The sequence below is a fragment of the Hyaena hyaena genome, unplaced genomic scaffold (assembly GCF_003009895.1).
Source record: "Hyaena hyaena isolate Hyena2069 unplaced genomic scaffold, ASM300989v1 scaffold_21, whole genome shotgun sequence".
NCBI classification, from domain to species: Eukaryota; Metazoa; Chordata; class Mammalia; order Carnivora; family Hyaenidae; genus Hyaena; species Hyaena hyaena.
In genome coordinates, this window is record NW_024080653.1 from 4,282,517 (window position 1) to 4,302,482 (window position 19,966).

General features: G+C 57.3%; 1 protein-coding gene across 2 annotated transcripts in view; it reads left to right on the forward strand.

Moving 5' to 3' along the window:
• Positions 1-3,428: 3,428 nt before the first annotated feature.
• The window catches only part of CARD14 (caspase recruitment domain family member 14), a 30,033-nt gene continuing 13,495 nt past the window's right edge, over positions 3,429-19,966 (forward strand). For both annotated transcript variants that reach the window (XM_039226322.1, XM_039226323.1), the window contains exons 1-9: positions 3,429-3,588; positions 6,442-6,629; positions 9,079-9,308; positions 10,724-10,861; positions 11,964-12,289; positions 17,322-17,489; positions 18,313-18,432; positions 19,059-19,184; positions 19,277-19,426. In XM_039226322.1, the coding sequence (XP_039082253.1) occupies positions 9,098-9,308; positions 10,724-10,861; positions 11,964-12,289; positions 17,322-17,489; positions 18,313-18,432; positions 19,059-19,184; positions 19,277-19,426 (1,239 nt within the window). In that variant the 5' untranslated portion in view covers positions 3,429-3,588; positions 6,442-6,629; positions 9,079-9,097. The remainder of the gene's footprint in view (positions 3,589-6,441; positions 6,630-9,078; positions 9,309-10,723; positions 10,862-11,963; positions 12,290-17,321; positions 17,490-18,312; positions 18,433-19,058; positions 19,185-19,276; positions 19,427-19,966) is intronic.

Genomic DNA, 19,966 nt, shown 5'->3' on the forward strand with positions numbered 1-19,966 from the left:
GCACTGCACTGGGAGTGAACTGAATGCCACGCCAGGGGCGCCTGGGGGCCTCGGTCAAGTGTCCGACCCTTGATTCCAGCTCAGGTCATGATCTCAATGTTTGGAGCATCGAGCCGGGAGTCAGGCTCTGCGCTGACAGCATGGAGCCTGCTTGGGATTCGTGCTCTCCCTCCACTGCTCATGCTCCTCTCTCTCTTTCTCTAAACAAAACAAAAACATTAAAAGCCACTGAACAGTTCACTTTAAAATGGTTAATTTTAGGGGTGCCTGGGTGGCTCAGTTGGTTAAGCAGCTGACTCTTGATTTTGGCTCAGGTCATGATCTCACAGCTCCTGGGTTCAAGCCCCACATCGGGCTCTGTGCTCATAGGATTGAGCCTGCTTCAGATCCCCTGTCTCCCTCTCTCTGCCCCTCCCCACTTGTGCGCTCTCTCTCTCTCTCTCTCTCTCTCTCGTACGTGCTCTCTTGCTCTCTCAATCAATCAATGTTACAAATATTGTTTAAATGGTTAATTTTAGGTTGTGTGAATTTCACCTCAATTAACAAAAAAATTTTTTAGATGGACTTGGTTTGAGGGCACCTGGGGGGCTCAATCGGTTAAGCATCTGATGTCGACTCAGGTCATGATCTCACAGTTTGTGGGTTCGAGCCCCGCGTCGGGCTCTGTGCTGACAGCTCAGAGCCTGGAGCCTGCTTGGGATTCGGTGTCTCCCTCTCTCTCTCTGACCCTCCCCCTCCCTCTCTCTCTCTCTCTTCCTCTCCCTCCCTCTCTCTCTCTCTCTCTCTCTCTCTCTCTCTCAAAAATAAAGAAAATCTCATGGACCTGGTCTGGCTGGGTTGGATTTGAGATGCCCAGACCTCCGAGGGGGATTGTCAGGCAGGTGGAAACACATGTGAAAAGTAAGAGAATGACCGGTTTTACCTGCTCCTGTGGAAATAGCTGCTTCCTGCCCCCTCAGCCCACGCTCCGCACAGGTGGGTGTGGGGTCCACACCGCCAGCTCGGGCTGAGAGCCCAGCCTCAGAGCCGCACCCAGCCCCGCCCCGGATGCTCGCTCTGCCTCCAGCTCAGCGGTCAAGAACCTGCCCAGAAGCTCCGGAACCCTCCCCAGCATTAGTGGGGAGAGCGAAGAAGCAGAGCCCCCATTTAGGTACGTCACCCCCTCTTTGGAAGCTGCCCCTGAGACCAGTGGGCTGGGGGCCCCCGAACCTGAACTGTCCTCTGGCCTCCGCTGCATCGGGTCTCGTTTTCTCTGTACAGGACCCTAACGTACCTAGCACGTGCACCCCTACCCGCTGCCAAGGCCATGATTGCAAAGCAAGCCCAGAAGCCCCCACTCAAACTCCGTACGTTTTACAGACAAAAGCACCTCCGCAGGTGCTGGTGGCTGGTGGCTGGCCCCGCGCAGCGCGCCGCAACTATGGGTCGCTGCAGGATCCTTTATTGATCACCTCTCTGGGATGCGGTCACCAGGTGGCGCTGTCCCCACGCCCACCGGGTCCCTCACCCCACTCCTGGGGGTTCCTCCAGAAGACACTCTTTCAACCAAACCAAAAATACAGTTAACAGAAATGCTGCTTTCTTGACCTTGGAAGTGTGGGGGGATGGTCAGTCAGGGTCCACCGACGTAGCCATGGTGACTAAGAAACGGTTTTTCGCCTCCTTCTGAGCTCATGGCCCTTGGGCAACTGGGGGCTTCCTCAAATCTGTTCCTACAACTCTCTGGGTATTTCTGTTCTTTTTAAAAAATATTTTAAATATGTTTCTATTTATTTTTGAGAGAGAGACATAGTGCAAGAGGGGGAGGGGCAGAGAGAAGGAGACACAGACTCTGAAGCAGCTCCAGGCTCCGAGCTGTCAGCACAGAGCCCCACGCGGGACTCAGACTCGTGAACTGTGAGATCGTGACCTGAGCCGAAGTCGGACGCCCAATTGACTGAGCCCCCAGGCGCCCCTTGGTATACCTGTTCTCTGCAGAAAGGAGTTACAGACAGGCAGAGGCTTACTGAGGATCCAGCACCTTTGCTGGCCTCCTCTTTGACTTAGAATGCTGGCATTTCTTTGAGGTTTTTATAACCATCTAGAACTTTCCATGCACCGGGCATGGTGGGAAGTGCTTTCGCCCCGTGCTGCAGGGCCACTATTAACCCGCTGGACCGGGTGGGCAGCCAGGGCTTGGGAGTTAAGCCTTCTCTCTCCTTCCCGAGAGGACAGCCGACGAGCAGCAAGGCCAGGAGCTTGGGTGAGAGCTTGTGTCCAAGTGTGACCTCGGGTCTGTGCCCCTGCCCCCTCTTCCCAGACGGCCACAGCCACCTCCTCCTCACCGGGAGGGCTGGGTTCTGGGGCTGTGCTGCATGAAGTAGCCGTGTGACCTTGGGAACTGACCCTTGTCTGCGGGGCTGACGATCTTTAAGGTCCTTTGTGCTCAGCCTGTAGAGCCATGAATTTCTCTTCTTTCCTCACTCGTCTCTGCCTCTGTGGGAACCAGGCACCCAGCCACTGTTTACTCATTCGCCCGACCCATGTGTCTGGGGCACCGGTGTCCTGGGTGTGGAGACAGCACAGGGGACAGGAGAAACAAGGATTTCCGTCCTCTGGAGGCTACAGGCTCGTGCTGGGGAGGCAGGCAAGGAACCAGAATGTCTCCTATACTCAGAAGCAGGGAGTCCAACAGAGAAGAAAGAAGCAGGGAAAAGGGAAGGGGTAACCAGAGTGGGGAGTCTGTGACTTTAAATAGAACGGACTGGAAGGGCCTCTCTGGGAAGATGGCTCTTGAGGGCAGTCCTGAAGGGAGTGAAGAAAGAGCATCTCAGGCAGAAGTAACCACACGTGCAAGGGTCCTGGGGCTGAAGTGTGCCTGGGGCTTTCAAAGGCTTTTGAGCAGGCCCCCGTGTGGAGCAGGTAAATGGATAGGAGATCAGCAAGTACGAGATACGCAGGGCGCTGTCGGTCACGGTGAAGACGTGAGGACAGAAGGAAATGACCTGTCCTGGCTCATCCTTGAACAGCCGTGTTAAGAATTGGCTGGGGGAGGGGGTGTGTGTGGCAGCAGGCGGCGGGGAGGTCCTCACAGAGCTCGGTGCACGGTGGTTCAAGCAGTGAGAAGTGAGCCAAGACTCTTGTCTAGCCCTAACTAGTAGTTACCAAATGCTGATTTTAGGAGGCTGCACTGGAATGACTAAGATACTCTCCACTATTGGTCGTGAGAACCAAAGAAAAATCCAGGATTTATCCTGATCTCACTGTTCCTGAGGGATTTCTGATGAACTGGGCTGACGGTGCAGAGAGAAGATTCCCAGCACCCCAAGACCCCAAGATTCTCCGGCACCCTGTCAATCACCACCTCCTGTGGATTCTGGGGTTCTTACAAAAGCAAGCGTCCTCCCTGCTGTGAGAACGTACTGGAGCCTCGCTGGTCCGTGGAGACCCAGGGTAAGGCACGGGCTCTGTGGGCAGGGCCCGGACAGACGGAAAGACCTGTCGGACCTGCTGGTTGGCTGTTCAGCCCAGTCGCTGGGCCAGCCTTTCCTTCCCCACTTCTCACGGACAAGGAAGGCGAGGGCACGGAGTCTGTCGCAGCAGGAGCAGGTCAGCATCCCCGGGGGCGGGAAGCTGGGACTGGGTCCTCGGTGGGGGTGAGGAGGGGGCTGGGGGGGGTCAGGACCTCTGCCTCATTAGGGGTGGAGAGGCCGGCTTTGTGGACGAGAGGCGGGAACAGCGCGCCCCATCTTGCTTGATTACATTACTTGAACATCCTCTGGCGGCTCGGGGCCGCGACGGACAGAAGAAACGCTCTGATACGTACTCTGATCTCTGCACTGTTGCCCCAGGTGAAAGAAGGGGGAAGGAAGGTTTCTAAGTGCAGCGGGTGGTACTGGTGGTGAGGACACAGCCAGACGTGCAGATGGGGGCGTTGGATGGGCTCTTAGCTGAGGGGTGCAAGAAGGTACCTCTTTCTTCGCTGGGTGACCACCTGCCCCACCTGCCGTGTGTGCAAGTCACTGGATTTTCTAAGCTCTCGCCGGCTCACATCCTCCTATGCGAGGAGTCCTGGAGTCCTGTACGTGCATGTGTGCACGTGAGCACGTGTGTGAGCACGTGTGCACATGTGAGCACGGTGTGTGAGCACATGTTCTAGCACGTCTGTGCGTGTGAGCCCATGTGCATATGAACCTGTGTGTGCATGTGAGTGTACATGAGCATGTGTGTGCACATATGCCTGTGATTGTGTGTGCGCACACACGTGCGTATGAGCCCAGGTACATGTGATCATGTGTATGAGCATGGGTGGGTGTGAGCACGTGTGGTGTGGTGCATGTGAGCACGTGTGATCATGTGTGGGCGTGAGCACTGCACTGAGCACGTGTGTGCATGGGTGAGCGCATGTATGCGTGTGAGCGGGGTATGCATATGCACACGTGTGTACATATGAGCGCTGTGTGAGCACATGTGCATGTGAGAACATATATGTGTGTGAGCATGTGTGGGTGTGAGCGCTTGCGTGAGCTCGAGTGCCGATGTGCTTTCTCCTCCCCTCCGTTACAGGCGAGGGAAGTGTGAGCCTGAGCTACAAGGAGATGCGGGGGTCCGACAGGAGGACCCACATCTCAGATGCTCGGGGTTCATATGAGCTTGGCTTCTCCCTGGAGCGGCTACAGGGTGAGAGGAGACTTTTACAGAGTTTAAAATATCCTGGGGCACCTGGGTGGCTCAGTCGGTTAAGCGTCCGACTTCGGCTCAGGTCATGATCTCATGGTTTGTGGGTTCAAGCCCTGTGTCAGATTCTGTGCTGACAGCTCAGAGCCTGGAGCCCGCTTTGGATTCGGTGTCTCCCTCTCTCTCTATCTGCCCCTCCCCCTCTCATGCTCTGTCTCTCTGTCTCAAAAATAAAAAAATAAAAAAAACTATAAAATATCCTGAGAGGGGCTCCTGGGGGGCTCGGTCAGTTGAGCTTCCGACTTTGGCTCAGGTCATGACCTCACAGTTCGTGGGATCGAGGCCCACGTTGATCCAAGCTCAGCGTGCATTCTCTCTCTCTGCCTCTGCTCTTTCTCCAAATACATAAATAAACTTAAAAATAAAATAAATCAGAACCGAACTGCAAAGATGCTCCTACACGTTTTATTGCCATTCGGGGTTTCAGCATCAGCTGCCTCGCTGCACAGAGGATGGTCCAGAACGGCTACCACCCGGCTACACCCGCTTACCCAACCCCAGGGAGGCCCAGGGTCCCAGGAGACTGCGGCAATGTCGGGGTGTGGGGAGCCCTGGAGGGACCCCTGTGTTCAGCTCCCCGACCCTCTGTGTCCCCTCCGATGGGGGCAGGACTCTCAGCAGTCAAGTGCTGGCAGACCCTGCGTGGGAGCCCTGTGAAGCGGGGGGCGGGTCTGAAATCACATGGTCCCAGTGCTCACCGCGGGGCCAGGGGTGCTGCCTGGGGTCCAGGGTTCCTTCCTCCACCCTGTGCAGGGCGCACGCACCCCCAGGAAGGCCCCCACCTCTGTGGAGCTTCCTCTAGCGGAAGTCGGGGGCAGCTTGGGGTGCTTTCTTCCACCTCTGCAGACTAACCCTGTTCTCAGAGGCCAGTTTTCAAAGTTTTTGGCAGAACACTTTCCTCACTTGGGGGCTGCTCCACGTAAATATATAGAATTCTGGCCACATTGTGAGGGGCTGGGGCAGAGAGGTCGGTGGGCCTGCCTCACGCCGATCACGTATGTTGAATCTGACCCAGAGTCTGAGTTGGATGTGGTGGGGGGCAGCCGTGCTTGTGGGGTTCACTGATATCATCGAAGAGGGGCTCGTGGGGGCGCAGGGCAGCTGAGGGGACCCGGATGCTGGACCGAGCAAGCGTAGGGGACAGAAGAGAGAGGCCGTCAGGGAGTGTGGAGGGCAGAGGACAGAGCCGGCTGAGGGCCCGGGCATCAGGGCGTCTGTGGGCCCAGCCTGGGCCAGAAGGAAGAAGGAAGGCCAGAGGGCTGCGATCCCACATGCCGAGCGCGGCAGGTGGCCTCAGGGAGGCAGGGGCAGGCCGCTCCCGAGGGGACCTCCTCACCACCCGCCCTCCCCTGCAGCCTGGCAGGAAGTGGGGCCCAGAGGGAAGCGGGCGTGGTTACTGGCAGCTCTGAGGTCTTTTTATTAAAAAAAAAGACGCTATTCAAATATAATTCATATACTGGACAATTCACCCATTAAGGCGTGCAGCTTATGGCTGTTCGCACATTCATAGGCAGGAGCCACCATCACCGCAGTCCCGGGGGGCCCGGGCACTGTGGGTAACCACGGCATCTGTCAGGGCCCTTGCTGTTCTGGGGCTCACGATCCATTTCCTTCGAGGAACCCGCTTCCAAGCCCTGTGGTCCCTGAGCAAACCACAGAGGTCAAAGGTCTGTCAAATTATTTCCTGGATCAGAATCTGCCTTTTGTTTTCCTCCTTTGCCGTAGACTTTGGTGCCTGAACTTTGAGTTTTGGAGCGAGAGCAGGCAGGCCCCGTGGGCGTGGGCGCCCAGCCCCGTCCTGCCCTGCAGCCCGCAGAGAAAGGAGCCGCCAGTACCCCTGGCCACGGAGGGGACACCAATCCCACCCAGCCCACCGTGAGGAGCTGCTGGGAAAACGAGCTGAAGCGTCCTCGGTGAGCACAGGCAGCCTGGGGTCCTCGTAGGGATCGTGAGGGGCCGGGCACGGACACGGGTCTTCCCACCACTCTTCTTAGTTTTGTAAAGGACCAGATCACAGGGATTCAGGGGTCTGAGAGGCACCTGTGTGCAAGGACGTCACCACGGCACTGAGTGCAGCGGACACGCGGGAGCGACCTAGCGCTCGCCCACAGGGGCGTCCGTAGCTCAGCTGTGGTTTGCTCCCAGCACGGAATCCGGCACCAGTTAGAAAAGTGGGCGTGTGGGGCACCTGGGGGGCACAGTCAGTTAAGCGTCCGACTTTGGCTCAGGTCATGATCTCGCAGTTTGTGGGTTCGAGCCCCGCGTCGGGCTCTGTGCTGACTGACAGCTCAGAGCCTGGAGCCTGTTTCAGAGTCTGTGACTCCCTCTCTCTCTGACCCTCCCCTGCTCACGCTGTCTCTCTCTCTCTCCTAGAAATAAATAAAAAATTAAAAAAAAAAAAGAAAAGGGGGCGTGTACCTCAGCCTCGTGCCCAGCGAGACCCTGCTTATGTCACGTGAGAGTCCGCAGTAAAGATACTCTTTATCCACACTCACTCTGTGCACCAAGAATCGTGCAAAAGCAGGTGCATATTTGTAGGCACACACGTGCAAGACGTGGCCCAGCAGCTGCCTCTGGGAGAGAAGGGGGTCGGGCCGCAGCCGCGGGGCTGAGCTGTCGTCTCCAAAAATGCATTTGCTTGATGAGTGCAAAACGTCCAATCTGCATGATGGGTACACGGATATGTTGTGTATTTGCAGGACTTTTTAAATATGCTTGAACCAGGGGCGCCTGGGGGCTCAGTCGGTTGAGCGTCCGACTTTGGCTCAGGTCATGATCTCACGGTTTGTGGGTTCGAGCCCCGTGTCGGGCTCTGTGCTGACAGCTCAGAGCCTGGAGCTGCTTCAGATTCTGTGTCTCCTTCTCTCTCTGCCCCTCCCCTGCTTGCACTCTGTCTCTCAAAAATAAATACATGTAAAAAAGATGTTTTAAAATCTGCTTGAACCAGCCCAGGGTTTGGAAACATTTTAGCACGATTTAGGTGGATTCACGGTGTAATGACCTTGTGCCCGGGCCAGGAGGGAAGAGACTCAGGCAGGGACCCAGCTACGGAGGCGTCTCGTGGCGAAGCTGGCATCACCCAGGGCGTGTTCCGTGTCCCTGGATGGGAGGCTGGGTGGCGCCCTCCAAGGTCCTCCCAACGGAAGGTCCTGGAATTTAGATCAGTCAGCCTCAACACCCCCTGCCCTGGTGGCTTTTCCAGTACTTTCAAAGTGAGCTGTTTCGTGATCTTCACCTAGACAGGCCAGGAGCTTGGGACCCCAGTCGGAGAGTCTGCCCAGACCAGCGGCAGCTCAGCGCCTTCAGGGACCTGCCCATCTTTAATCCGCCCATCCTGCCAGCCAAGAGGTCGTGGCCTTTACTACTTGGTTTTGGTTGTAAATTGTTTTGTAATACACTTCACAAAGTGTCATTCCCTAGCACACTTCCTGAGTGTCTCAGTGCAAGTGTCCTGGGGCCGCTGAAAAGTCACAGGCGTCTGCCTCGCCGAGGGGAGTTGGTGCACCTCCTGTGGGCACCTTGTCCCGGCCTGCTCCCACCTGATGGCCCCGACGCCCTCGCCGTGGACCTTGGGACCCCCTCTGCTCCCTGCCTTGCAGGATGGGCCGCCCAAACCCTCACACTTCCCCCAGGGCGGTGTCACCCTCTGTCACCCTCACCCCTGCGGACACTTGCTAGACATCCCCCCGCCGCGTTCCCTCCCACAAGATGTCAGGATCCTGAGGACCCTGAGTGTCTGTTTATGCACAGCTGTGCTTTGCACGAAGGGGAGTAAGAATTGTTGCCCAGGAACCAATTGTCGGCCCCTTGGGGGCTCTGTGTCACCCTTCTCGAGAACGCATGTTCTAGATCAATCTTGGAAACCAGCTCCCCACACCAAGGGCAGTTTCCTGTGTTTCAAAGCCAAGTTCAGTGTCCTTTTTTTTTTCTTTAATTTTTTAATGTTGTATTTATTTCTGAGAGAGAGAGAGAGAGAGAGACAGCGTGAGCAGGGGAGGGTCAGAGAGAGAGAGGGAGTCACAGAATTCGAAGCAGCTCCAGGCTCTGAGCTGTCAGCACAGAGCCCAACGCGGGGCTCGAACCCACGAACCGCGAGATCATGACCTGAGCTGAAGTCGGACGCTTAACTGACTGAGCCCCCCAGGCGGCCCCCCAAGTTCAGCGTCCTCTCTGCTCCGAGCAGAGGGACTGGTTTGCAACTGAGGACGAGGACGGATAACCCCCATTGGTCTTGGGACGCCAGGGCCAAGGCGAGTGTCACCCCCCCCCGACAGGTCATTTCCCTCCCTGCGCACAACCCGGGGGGAGGAGGTTTGACCGGAAGGGCCTGGCCCCAGCCCTCCACGCCCCCTCTCCCTCCAGCGTTCCCGAGCGCGCGGTCATGGCGACCCTGCACCGCACAGACTCGACGCTCACGGGCCTGGACGAGGAGGCGCTGTGGGACATGATGGAGAGCCACCGGCACAAGATCGTGAGCCGCATCTGCCCCAGCCGCCTCACGCCCTACCTGCGCCAGGCCAAGGTGCTGGGCCAGCTGGACGAGGAGGAGGTGCTCCACAGCCCCAGGTTCACCAACACCGTCATGAGAGTCGGTGAGGACCCCCCCCGGCCCTTCCTGCCGCACCAGCTCCACGCCGGCCGGAGCCTGGGCAGGGGTGCAGGACTTTAAAGACCAGAGTTCCAGACGCGGGGACACTGGGGGCTCTCCCGGAGCTGCCGTAACGAACTGAGCGGCTTATGCCTGCAGAAATGTGTTCGCTCGCAGTTTGGGATCCGGGTGTGGGCAGGGCCTCCCGCCCTCGAAGGCTCAGGGGCACCTCCTTCCTCGCCTCTTCCTGGTGGCCCCGGGCATTCCCCGGCTTGTGGCCACATCCCTCCAGCGTCTGCCTCTGTCATCACGCAGACTTCCCTGCGTCTTCCCCCTCCTGTCTCTCTCTCTTTTTTCTTAATGTTTTATTTTATTTCTGAGAGAGAGAGAGACAGCATGAGCAGGGGAGGGGTAGAGAGAGAGGGAGACAGAGCATGAGCAGGGGAGGGGCAGAGAGAGAGGGAGACACAGAATCCAAAGCAGCTCCAGGCTCTGAGCGGTCAGCACAGAGCCCGACGTGGGGCTCGAACCCACGAACCACGAGATCATGACCTGAGCCGCAGTTGGACGCTTAACTGACTGAGCCCCCGGGGCGCCCCTTCCCCCCTCCTCTGTCTCTTATGAGGACCCTTGTCACTGGATTTAGGGCCCCCTGGATAATCCCGGATGACCTCATTTCAAGGTCCTTACTGTACTTACATCTGCAAAGACCCTTTTTTCCAAATAAAGTGCCACTGACAGTTTCCAGGTAAATGTACCTTTGGTGGGGGGGACACAATTCGACTCGCTCCAGATGTCTTTGGAGCCGATTCTGACAGTCTGACTAGCTGTGTTTATTCACCCAAAACAGGGAAGTGACTAGCCTCTGCTAATCAGGTCGTTGGGGGATTGAATGAGACTCATCTCAAGGCTGAGGCCATGGGAAGCAGGCAGTAAGGAGTAGCTACTAATATGATCTTATTTCTGCCTGTTGCTTATGAACCCTAGATACAGGAGAAAGGAACCCAAGCCAGTGAGTCAGGCTTGAGAGCGTTGGGGTCGCAGTGGGCTCTCTGGGACCCGGGGCCCTGGGGTGCTGCCTTTTGTGTCCTTTGTTCCATGGGGTTCACACACAGGGTCTGCACGTGTTCACCAACACACCGGGAGGGCTTGAGAGCCAAGGTCATCTTCCCTCATCCTTTACGGCCAACCCTCAGCACTTGGCTTGTCGTGTTACTCAGTGCGTGTCAGCCTGGCCCTTCTGCGGACTGGCTGCCATCGTGTGAATTGAAGGGACCCACAAGAGCAGTGAGGCCCCCCCCCCGGGATCCTGGGGCTCCGCTCTCACCCCCTGATGCCCAGATGTGCATGGGTCCTCCCCATGCATCCCCGGAGGAAGCCCCCCGCGAGCCCCATTAGCTGACACTGTTTGCACCCTAGGGCACCTGCTGGATTTGCTGAAGATGCGAGGGAAGAATGGAGCCATTGCCTTCCTGGAGAGCCTCAGGTTCCACAATCCGGACGTGTACACGCTGCTCACAGGGCTGCAGCCCAAAGGGGACTTCAGCAACTTCAGTGGTGAGAGCTGGCTCTCTGGGGGGCTGGGCGCCTCTGGATCCCGGTGCCTGCAGGCTCCTGACCTCCCCTCGCCGCCCCCCACACAGAGGCTCCTGTCTCAGTGCCCCAGCACAGGGCGTGAGGAGGCCCCCGCCAGCCACAGTGCAGGAGCCGGAGCCGGCGGCCTTTGGTCCTAAAAGAAATCTGTCCCTGATTACCGGGTGCCGAGGGCGGACGCCTCACGGGGCACAGGCTCTGCATCTGAGAGGTGCAGGTGGAGGAGAAGCACATCCTTCCCTAAGTGCTCCTGAGATGAGAGGCCTGAGCTGGCGCTGTGCTTCTTGGCGGGCAGGGGAGGCGGCTGGGTCCTGGAGCGGCTCGGCTGGGAGGCTGGGGGGGTTAGGGTTAGGGTTAGGGTTAGGGAAGAGAGGCCCCGGCCCGGCGGGAGCCCAGCAGGAGGGGAGCCTGGAGATTTGGAAACATTGTATTGTACAACGGGCAGGACTAACATCACTCCAAACCCCTAAGAACATGTTTCTGCCTGTTTGGCATCCAGCCCGCGTTTATGTTAGACTCCGCCAGGCACTGTACGGACTCATGGTCCCTGTTATGATTTTCTTAGGGGGACATTAGAGTGAGTTAGCATCGAGCACACCTTAGCTGGCGAGGGGGTCAGGTCTGGACAGCGGGCCCACAGGGACGCCGAGAAGACGAAAACCCGGTACCAAAGTCGCAAGTCGTGCTACTTATTCAACCAAATATTGAGTCCAGTTGAGCCCGCAAGTTTTGTTTTTTTTTTAATGTTTTATTTATTTCTAGGAGACAGAGAGAGAGACAGCGTGAGCAGGGGAGGGTCAGAGACAGAGGGAGTCACAGACTGCCGAGCTGGCAGCCAGCACAGAGCCCGACGCGGGGCTCGAACCCACAAACCGCGAGATCATGACCTGAGCAAAAGTCGGACGCTTAACCGACTAAGCCACCCAGGCGCCCCGAGCCCGCAAGTTTTTAAGGAGACGGACGGATCAGGGTGGGGCTCCAGGCAGAGAGTCCGGGCGTCGGAAGCCAAGGCCCCTGGGTGGACGGGGGTGGGGGGCGAGGTGGCCCATCTGGCCGTCGTCCGCAGGGCTAATGGAGACGTCCAAGCTGACCGAGTGCCTGGCCGGGGCCATCAGCAGCCTGCAGGAGGAGCTGAGCCAGGAGAAGGGGCAGAAGGAAGCCCTGCAGCAGCGCTGCGGGCAGCTGGAGGCGCGCCTGGGCCGGGCGGAGGCCCGCGCGCAGAGCCTGGGCCAGCTGGAGGCCAACCATGACCGCATGAAGCGCGAGGTCAGCGCCCACTTCCACCAGGTGCTGAAGCTCAAGGACGAGATGCTCAGCCTGTCGCTGCACTACAGCAACGCGCTGCAGGAAAAGGAGCTGGCGGCCACGCGCTGCCGCAGCCTGCAGGAGGAGGTACCGGTGCCCCGCCCCCGCCCCTGCCCCCCCCACCCCTGCCAGGGCCACCGCAGGGGTGGACTCACCTAGGAGCCACCCTCCTCCGGTGAAGTCAGCAACCGGGAGCCTGGGGACCTCCGCGCCCCCCTCCTGGGTCTCTCAGCGGGGCCTGCATCCCTGCGGGGAGCGGCGTGCCGTTAACGAGGCCCCTGGACTCGGCCGCACCTTTGATCATTTCTCCGCTTCGGGCCATGATCTTCTTCTTTTTAATTTAATTTAATTTTTATTTATTTTTAATTTTTTAAATGTTTATTTTTGAGATTGAGTGAGAGAGAGAGAGAGAGAGAGAGAGAGAGAGAGAATCTGAAACAGGCTCCAGGCTCAGAGCTGTCAGCACAGAACCCAATGCTGGGCTTGAACTCACAAGCTGTGAGGTCATCTGAGCCGAAGTTGGACATTTAACCACTGAGCCGCCCGGGCGCCCCTCTTTTTCCTTATTTTTTAACCTTTTTTTTAGTTTTTAAAAAGTGTCTATTTATTTTTGAGAGAGAGTATGCATGAGCAGGGGAGGGGCAGAGAGAGGGACAGAGGATCAGAAGTGGGTTCCATGCTGTCAGCACAGATGCGGGGCTCAAACTCTCAAACTGTGAGATCATGACCTGAGCCGAAGCCGGACACTTAACCACTGAGCCCCCGGGCGCCCCTGCCGCCATCTTCTGGTTGACTTGTAAGAGCTCTTTCAACACTGAGGACACTCAGCCCTTGTCACTCCGGCGCTGGCTGTTTGCCTTTAACTGTGGCTCCCGTGTGCTTGTTTTAGTTTTTAAATTTTAACTTTATTGAGAAAATAATCTCAAATTTGTAAACAAATATACACATACAACTGTCGCCACCCCTTGAACAACGTGGTGTGAAGTGCAGGGACCCACCCGCTCCTGGATTTTCCCCGTAACTGCAGGACCGTGTTCTTTCCTCTCCTTCGTAACCTGTTCTCTAGCTGAGGTTACTGGAAGAATAGCGTCAAGGATGCACGTAACTCGCAGAACGGGTTAGTGGGCTGGGCAGTCGGGAAGGCGTACCGTCACCAGCAGGCTGCTAGTAGTTAAGTCCCGGGGAGAGTCAGAGGTTACATAGTAGTTAAGTCCAGGGGAGAGTCAGAGGTTACATACAGGTTTCCGGCTACAAGGGGGGCTCAGGGGGCCGGTGCCCCCAGCCTCTCGCTCTCTACGTGTCATCTGTAGTATCCAGGACACCTGTGCATCCCTCCTTTATCACTGTCCCCCTCTCTGTGTGTCTATGCTTGTCTCTCACACACACGCACACACACACATGCCCACACGCGTGCGCGCACACACGCACACACACACTCCCTCTCTCTCTTCTTTTTTCTGAACCACTTGCATTACACACATCAGGGCCCTGCACCCTAAACATTTTAATGTGTGTTTCCTAAAAATAGGATCTTCTCTGATGTGACGGTAGCTCAGTTATCAACCTGGTGCACTTCCATCGACACGGTCTGCTTATGTAACTTGCCGTCTGTGTCCAGTTTTGTCACCACCGAAATATCATCCTTCGTGGCATCTTCCTCCAGTCCAGGAGGAGACCCCATGCTGGTCCTGTCTCTGCTGCCTCCTTGCCTCCGGAACATTTCCGCAGCTTCTATTGTAGTGTGGGTATTTTTTAAGAATACAGGCCCTCACTCCTTTTTTAAAGTTTATTTATTTATTTTGAGATGGGGGGGAGAACAGAGTGAAGGAGAGAGAATCCCAAGCAGGCTCTGAGCTGTCAGCACAGAGCCGGAGGCGGGGCTCGAACTCACAAACAGTGAGATCATGACCTGGGCTGAGGTCGGATGCTTAACGGACTGAGCCCCCAAGGCGCCCCGCGGCCCCCCTGCTCTGAAATAGACGGCTCCTCCTTTCGGGTTTGTGTGCTGTGTCCTTGTCACTGGACAGGCGTTACGGCTTTTTGGCGGGACCCGCACAGCGCCCCTCGATGCTGCCGTCAATCGCGCCCCCCTGGCCCGGTGCCGTAGCTCCGTCCGTCCGCTGTGGTTGCTGTCCTTTGTCCTCGCGCAGCTGAGAAGCAGCCTGGGGCGGGGGGTGCTCTGGACCCAGCAAGCACCCTGGCCTCCTCGACATTTCCCCCTAGAGAGCCTTACTGGGGATTCTCGCCCAAACTCGCCTCTGGTCTGGTGGCCGCAGAGCCTATCTCCAGCCACTTCTCTGGTCAACCAGTTGGCCTTCAACATCCTGAGGCCGAGGCGGGGGCTTCCTCCCCGGCACGTGCGTCTGTTGTCCGCACAGCCCGCGCATTCCTGCTCCAGCCGTCTGTGGCGCGTCGCTGTCGCGAGTGGGCTTGCTCACGTTGTCCCGGGTTGGCCCGCGGGAGCCCCTCCGTCTCCTCCCTGTCCTGTGGAATGCCCCCTCGTGTTCCGAGCACGGACTCCCTTTCTTTTTTTTTTTTTTTCTTTTCTATAAAATTTTTAAAATTTATTTATTTATTTATTTTTACAAATAGTTTATTGTCAAATTGGTTTCCACATAACACCCAGTGCTCATCCCCACAAGTGCCCTCCTCCATGCCCATCTCCCCCTCCCCCCCACATCCATCAGTCCTCAGTTTTTTCTCAGCATTCAAGAGTCTCTCATGGTTTGCCTCTCTCCCTTTCCCCCACCATTTCCCCCCTTCTTCTCCCCCTTTGTTCCTCTGTCAAGTTCCTCCTAATCCTCCTATACGTGCAAACATATGATATCTGTCCTTCTCTGCCTGACTTATTTCACTCAGCATAACACCCTCAAGGTCCATCCATGTTGCTACACATGGCCAGATTTCATTCTTTCTCATTGCCATGTAGTATTCCATGGTATAGATAAACCACATCTTCTTGATCCATTCGTCCGTTGATGGACACTTAGGCTCTTCCCATGTTTTGGCTGTTGTGGAGAGTGCTGCTATGAACATTGGGGTCCATGTGCTCCTATGCCTCAGCATTTCTGTATCCCTTGGGTAAATTCCTAGCAGTGCTATTGCTGGGTCATAGGGGAGTTCTATTGTTAGTTTCCTGAGGAACCTCCACACTGTTTTCCAGAGGGGCTGAACCAGTTTACATTCCCACCAACAGTGGAGGAGGGTGCACGTTTCTCCACACCCTCGCCAGCATCTAGAGTTCTCTGATTTGCTCATTTTAGCCACTCTGACCGGCGTGAGGTGGTATCTCAGTGTGGTTTTGATTTGTATTTCCCTGATGAGGAGGGACGCTGAGCATCGTTTCATGTGTCTGTCGGCCATCTGGATGTCCTCTTTGGGGACGTGTCTGTTCATATCTTCTGCCCATGTCTTCACTGGGTTGTTTGCTTTTCGGGCGTGTAGTTTGGTGAGTTCCTTATAGATTCTGGATATTAACCCTTTATCCGATATGTCATTTGCAACTATCTTTTCCCATTCCGTTGGTTGCCTATTAGTTTTCTGGGTTGTTTCCTTGGCTGTGCAGAAGCTTTTAATCTTGATGAGGTCCCAATCATTTATTTTTGCTCTTGACTCCCTTGCTTTTGGGGATGTGCATGGACTCCCTTTCTGACGTCACGGGAGGTTCTGGGGTCATCAGGTCCCCACCCGGCCCCAGCGCTGGGCTCAGCCATCTCCCCGAAGGGCCCTGGCCCCTTGCAGAGACGAAGGTCAGGGCTCTAGGTGAGCTCATTGCTCCTGGGTGCCTTTGCTCCTTGGCCCTTTCCGCAGGTAGAACGAGGAAGCGTGCGTGTAAATATACGAGCTCGCATACAAACAGGCGTGTGTGCATGCACACCCACACACACACTTGTATTTTAGAAGCCAGGAGGTCACCCCCACACCTCAAATTCCAGGCGATCCCCAGAGCGCGTTTCCTGGCCTCCCCCATTCCATACTCGGGTGCCCGTCCCCCCGTGAGAGTCCCACCCACGCGAACACTCCCTTGCTCCGTCCTGCGGCGCGTGGAAAATACGTTCAGAAGAGCCGTGCTCACGCTGCGAGGGGAGCAAAGCTGCTGAGGACGGCGGAGGGTGTGCGGTTCAGGCTCGCGTCCCGGAATTGTTGCGGCTGCTGGTGTCTCTATACACCCCCCCCCAATTGTGGTTACCGTGTTTGAAATATAATTAGTTTCATTTGCTTAGGTTTATTATCAGTTTTAGGTGCCCCCTCATTCCAATCTTTACGATTTAATTTTGCTTCTTGAATATGTAGCGTATGACACATCTAACCCAGGTGGCCCATAGCAGGAAGTTTGTTATTGCTTAAGTAGACGAGGAAGGGAAAAAGTCCAACTGGAAAGGTCCTTCCTTGTCTCCTTGACCCTAGAGTGAGTGCTGACTCCACCCTGACATCCAGGTCTCCCAGGCTTGCCTCTGGAGGAAAGTCCCCTCTCCCCGGGGGACAGGCTCTTCGTTCCAGACCTGAACCTCCCTCGGGGCGCTCTCCGTCAGGGCCAAGGCCAGGCATGTAGTTTCCAGAGACCTGCAGCCCTGGAGGAGCAGTCAGCTGGGCGGGGCACGTGTTTGCAGGTGGATTACAAGTGCATCTGCATAGACCAGGCATCTCTGCTCCGTCTGACTTGACTTTCCTCTTTCTCTGCACTTACTGGTTTTCACACATCCCAGTCCCCTTGATGCACTGGACTTAGCAGAATCTGGAAAGGCAGGGAAGCCCCGGGGCGAGCGGGAAGACGCTCGGTCACTGGCCACTTACCACCAGCCATGGGGGTTTCAGTTGTGCAGGATGGTCAGAGAAGTGATTCCCGGAGCTCCTTGCTCGGTCCCTGGGGCCCCAGCCCAGCCACTTAGCTGCTATGCCTCGTCTGTAAAATACAGCTAGAAAGCCTTTCTCCTCACAGACAGAGGAACGAGTCGCCAGGTAAACTCTTTGACGGGTTTTGAGATCTTGGGGGAGGGGCCCCTTTGAGAGGAGCGACAGCATCGCTGAGGAGACATGTTGAGGGAGGCAGACGGCCCTGGGCCCCTGGCCAGTGGAGACACGGCCGCTCCCTGTCCTCCCCCTCGGCCTCCCGCGGCAGCTGTACCTGATGAAGCAAGAGCTGGAGCGCGAGAAGATGTCTTCTTCCCACGAGCGAGAGTTTCGAGAGCGGTCCCTGCAGATGGCCGGCGGCCTGGGGCCTGGGGACAAGGAGCTGACCCGCCTGAAGGAGGAGAATGAGAAGCTCCGCTCGCTGACCTTCAGCCTGGTGGGTCCCCGTCCCTGGCAGCCGGCTGGACTTTCCCACGGGCCGCGGGGCTCCCGACAGGTCGTCGGCTGGGGGTGGGGGGCGAGGAGTGGGCTGCTATCTAGCGATGCCCTGCGTCCCCTCCCCGCGCCTCCCCGGCCCCAGCGTGGGCGGGTCGCACAGCTGGCGGACGTGCATGGCGATGCCCCCGCGGCCGGTCAGCTGCTGCTGCGCTGGTGTGGAGAGCTCTGCGCTGATTATACACGACGGGGTTCAAGGTTGTGGGGGGACCCTCTGCCTGCAGAGTGCCTGCTGTCGGGCCCACACGTACGCTGGTCACACCAAAGCCTCAGAACTCCACAAGCCCTTTGCCTCTCCTCTTCGATTCCTTTCAGTCAATAAAATGTCCATTTACTGAGCAGGGGTAGACCCTTGCGGGCGCCACACTGGTGCTGTCACACAGCCCGGGTCGGGGCCACCGTTCTGAAGCCCCTTCCCGCAGAGCGGGCACGAGTGAACCGATGGACACTCCATCTCTCAGAGACTGTGGGTGGATGTGGGGACAGCAGCCCGACACTGCTTCTGGAGTGTGGGGGGGGCTGCCACCCCAGAGGCTTTCAGTTTCCTTTACTTTCCATATTCGACCTCATAGAAGTAGAAGTGAAATGCTCATTTCCCGTTTTGATTGCTGACCCAGCCTTTCCTTCTGTGAGATGTGCAGGAAGAAGGCCAAGTCCACCCACATGCCCGGCCTCGAGATTTCCTGTTGCCCGTTCTCGGGGAGGATGATGGGGTGCTTCCCAGGGGGGTCAGGGCCCCCCCGGCTGACCTGTCTTTTCCGCAGGCGGAGAAGGACATCCTGGAACAGAACCTCGACGAGGCCCTGGAGAGCAAGCAGGAGCTCGTGGGGCGCATCCACTCTCTGAGGGAGCGGGCCATGGCCGCCGAGAGGCAGCGGAAGCAGGTGACCCTGCCGGGCCGCGTCCCGGGTCGCAGGTCGCGTTGCACGGACGGGGGACACAGGCCCTTGAAACCACACAGAGCTTGAATCCGAATCTGCTTCACGAACCCGCCGGTCCGTCCGCTCATCCTTCACGGAAGCTATACGGACCCGAGGCTAGAGGTCCCGTCTGGTTGGTGGGAGGCCAGGAAGCAACCAGACAAACGAGCGATACACCCGCGGGTGCTTTCCAGTTAGTTGCCACAGCAGGCAAGGCGGGAGGCAAGGAGCGAGACCATAGACAGAATGAGGCCACATGCAGGGAAAGTGCTTACATCTTCGGGGACATAGAATACACAAAACACAGTCATACGTGCAACGACCGTGTGTGTTTTTTTAAGAGTTTATTTTTAAGTAATCTGCGCCCCAGCGTGGGGCTCGAACTCAGAACCCCGAGATCCAGAGCCAACTAAATTCAGATATAATCAGCATAGCAGCCTTGTGGGGGGACGCACCTTGGAATTTGGCACCTAAGAAATGAGCATTTACCGCCTGGACCCCCCCCACCTCCCCGAGGCACCCCGGCCCCGCGCGGCCCTCAGTCCCCAGAGCCGCAGGCCTGCATGGGCTGTCTGTCTGTCCCCCGCCAGTTCTGGGAGGAGAAGGAGCAGACCCTGCTGCAGTTCCAGAAGACCAAGGCCGACTGCGCCATCTATAGGGAGAAGGTGACCTCCCTGCAGGGCCAACTGCTGGAGTTGCAGAAAGAGCGAGACCAGGTGCCGGAGGGCGGGCCCCCCCACCGCTGTCGCCCACAGACCCGCTCCTTCGCTGCGTGCCATCCCCCCCTGCTTCCCCTTCTGGCTCCCAGGCCTACTTGGCGCGAGACGCTGCCCAGATGGAGATTTCTCAGAGCCTGACGGAGAAGGACGCCCTCCGCAGGAAAGTGTTTGAGCTGACGGACCAGGTCTGTGAGCTTCGCCAGCAGCTCCACCAGCCGCAGGCTGGGACCCAGCAAGGGGTGAGTGCCTCGGTCCCACCCCTCGGGGATGCCAGGGGGGGGGCTGGGAGGCCAATCACGGTCCCCTCGCTGGGTCGTCGGGTTGTGCCATGTCCACTGCACACCGGCTCTCGAGGATGAACCGGGTGAACCGTGTTGGCGGATCCTTGAAGATACACACATCTGGGCAAGTTGAGTCTGCGTCTGCACCTCCTTTGATGGTACTCTTTATGCGAGGCACGAGAGGGGTAGCCTGGCGGAAGGTTCCGGAACCTCTAAAGTATGGTGTTCGATGAAGAAGGAAAGCATATGAAACGGGGCGGGCAGCCACTTGCTTTTGTAGCTGATGCATCTTAAGTTTGCAAGTCCCAAGTCCAGGAGCTGACTCCACGCTGAGGGACTGCTTTCCTCAGGAGCTAAAATGGTCCTAAAAACCTCCTGCTACAATGTGTCCACAGCCCCAGCTCTGGCACGGGGGTTGGGGGGTGAGCCTCTTCAGAGGCGCCCGGGTCCTTGGTGAGGCCGAGGCAAGGCCCCCAGCCCCTTCCTCCTTCACCCTGC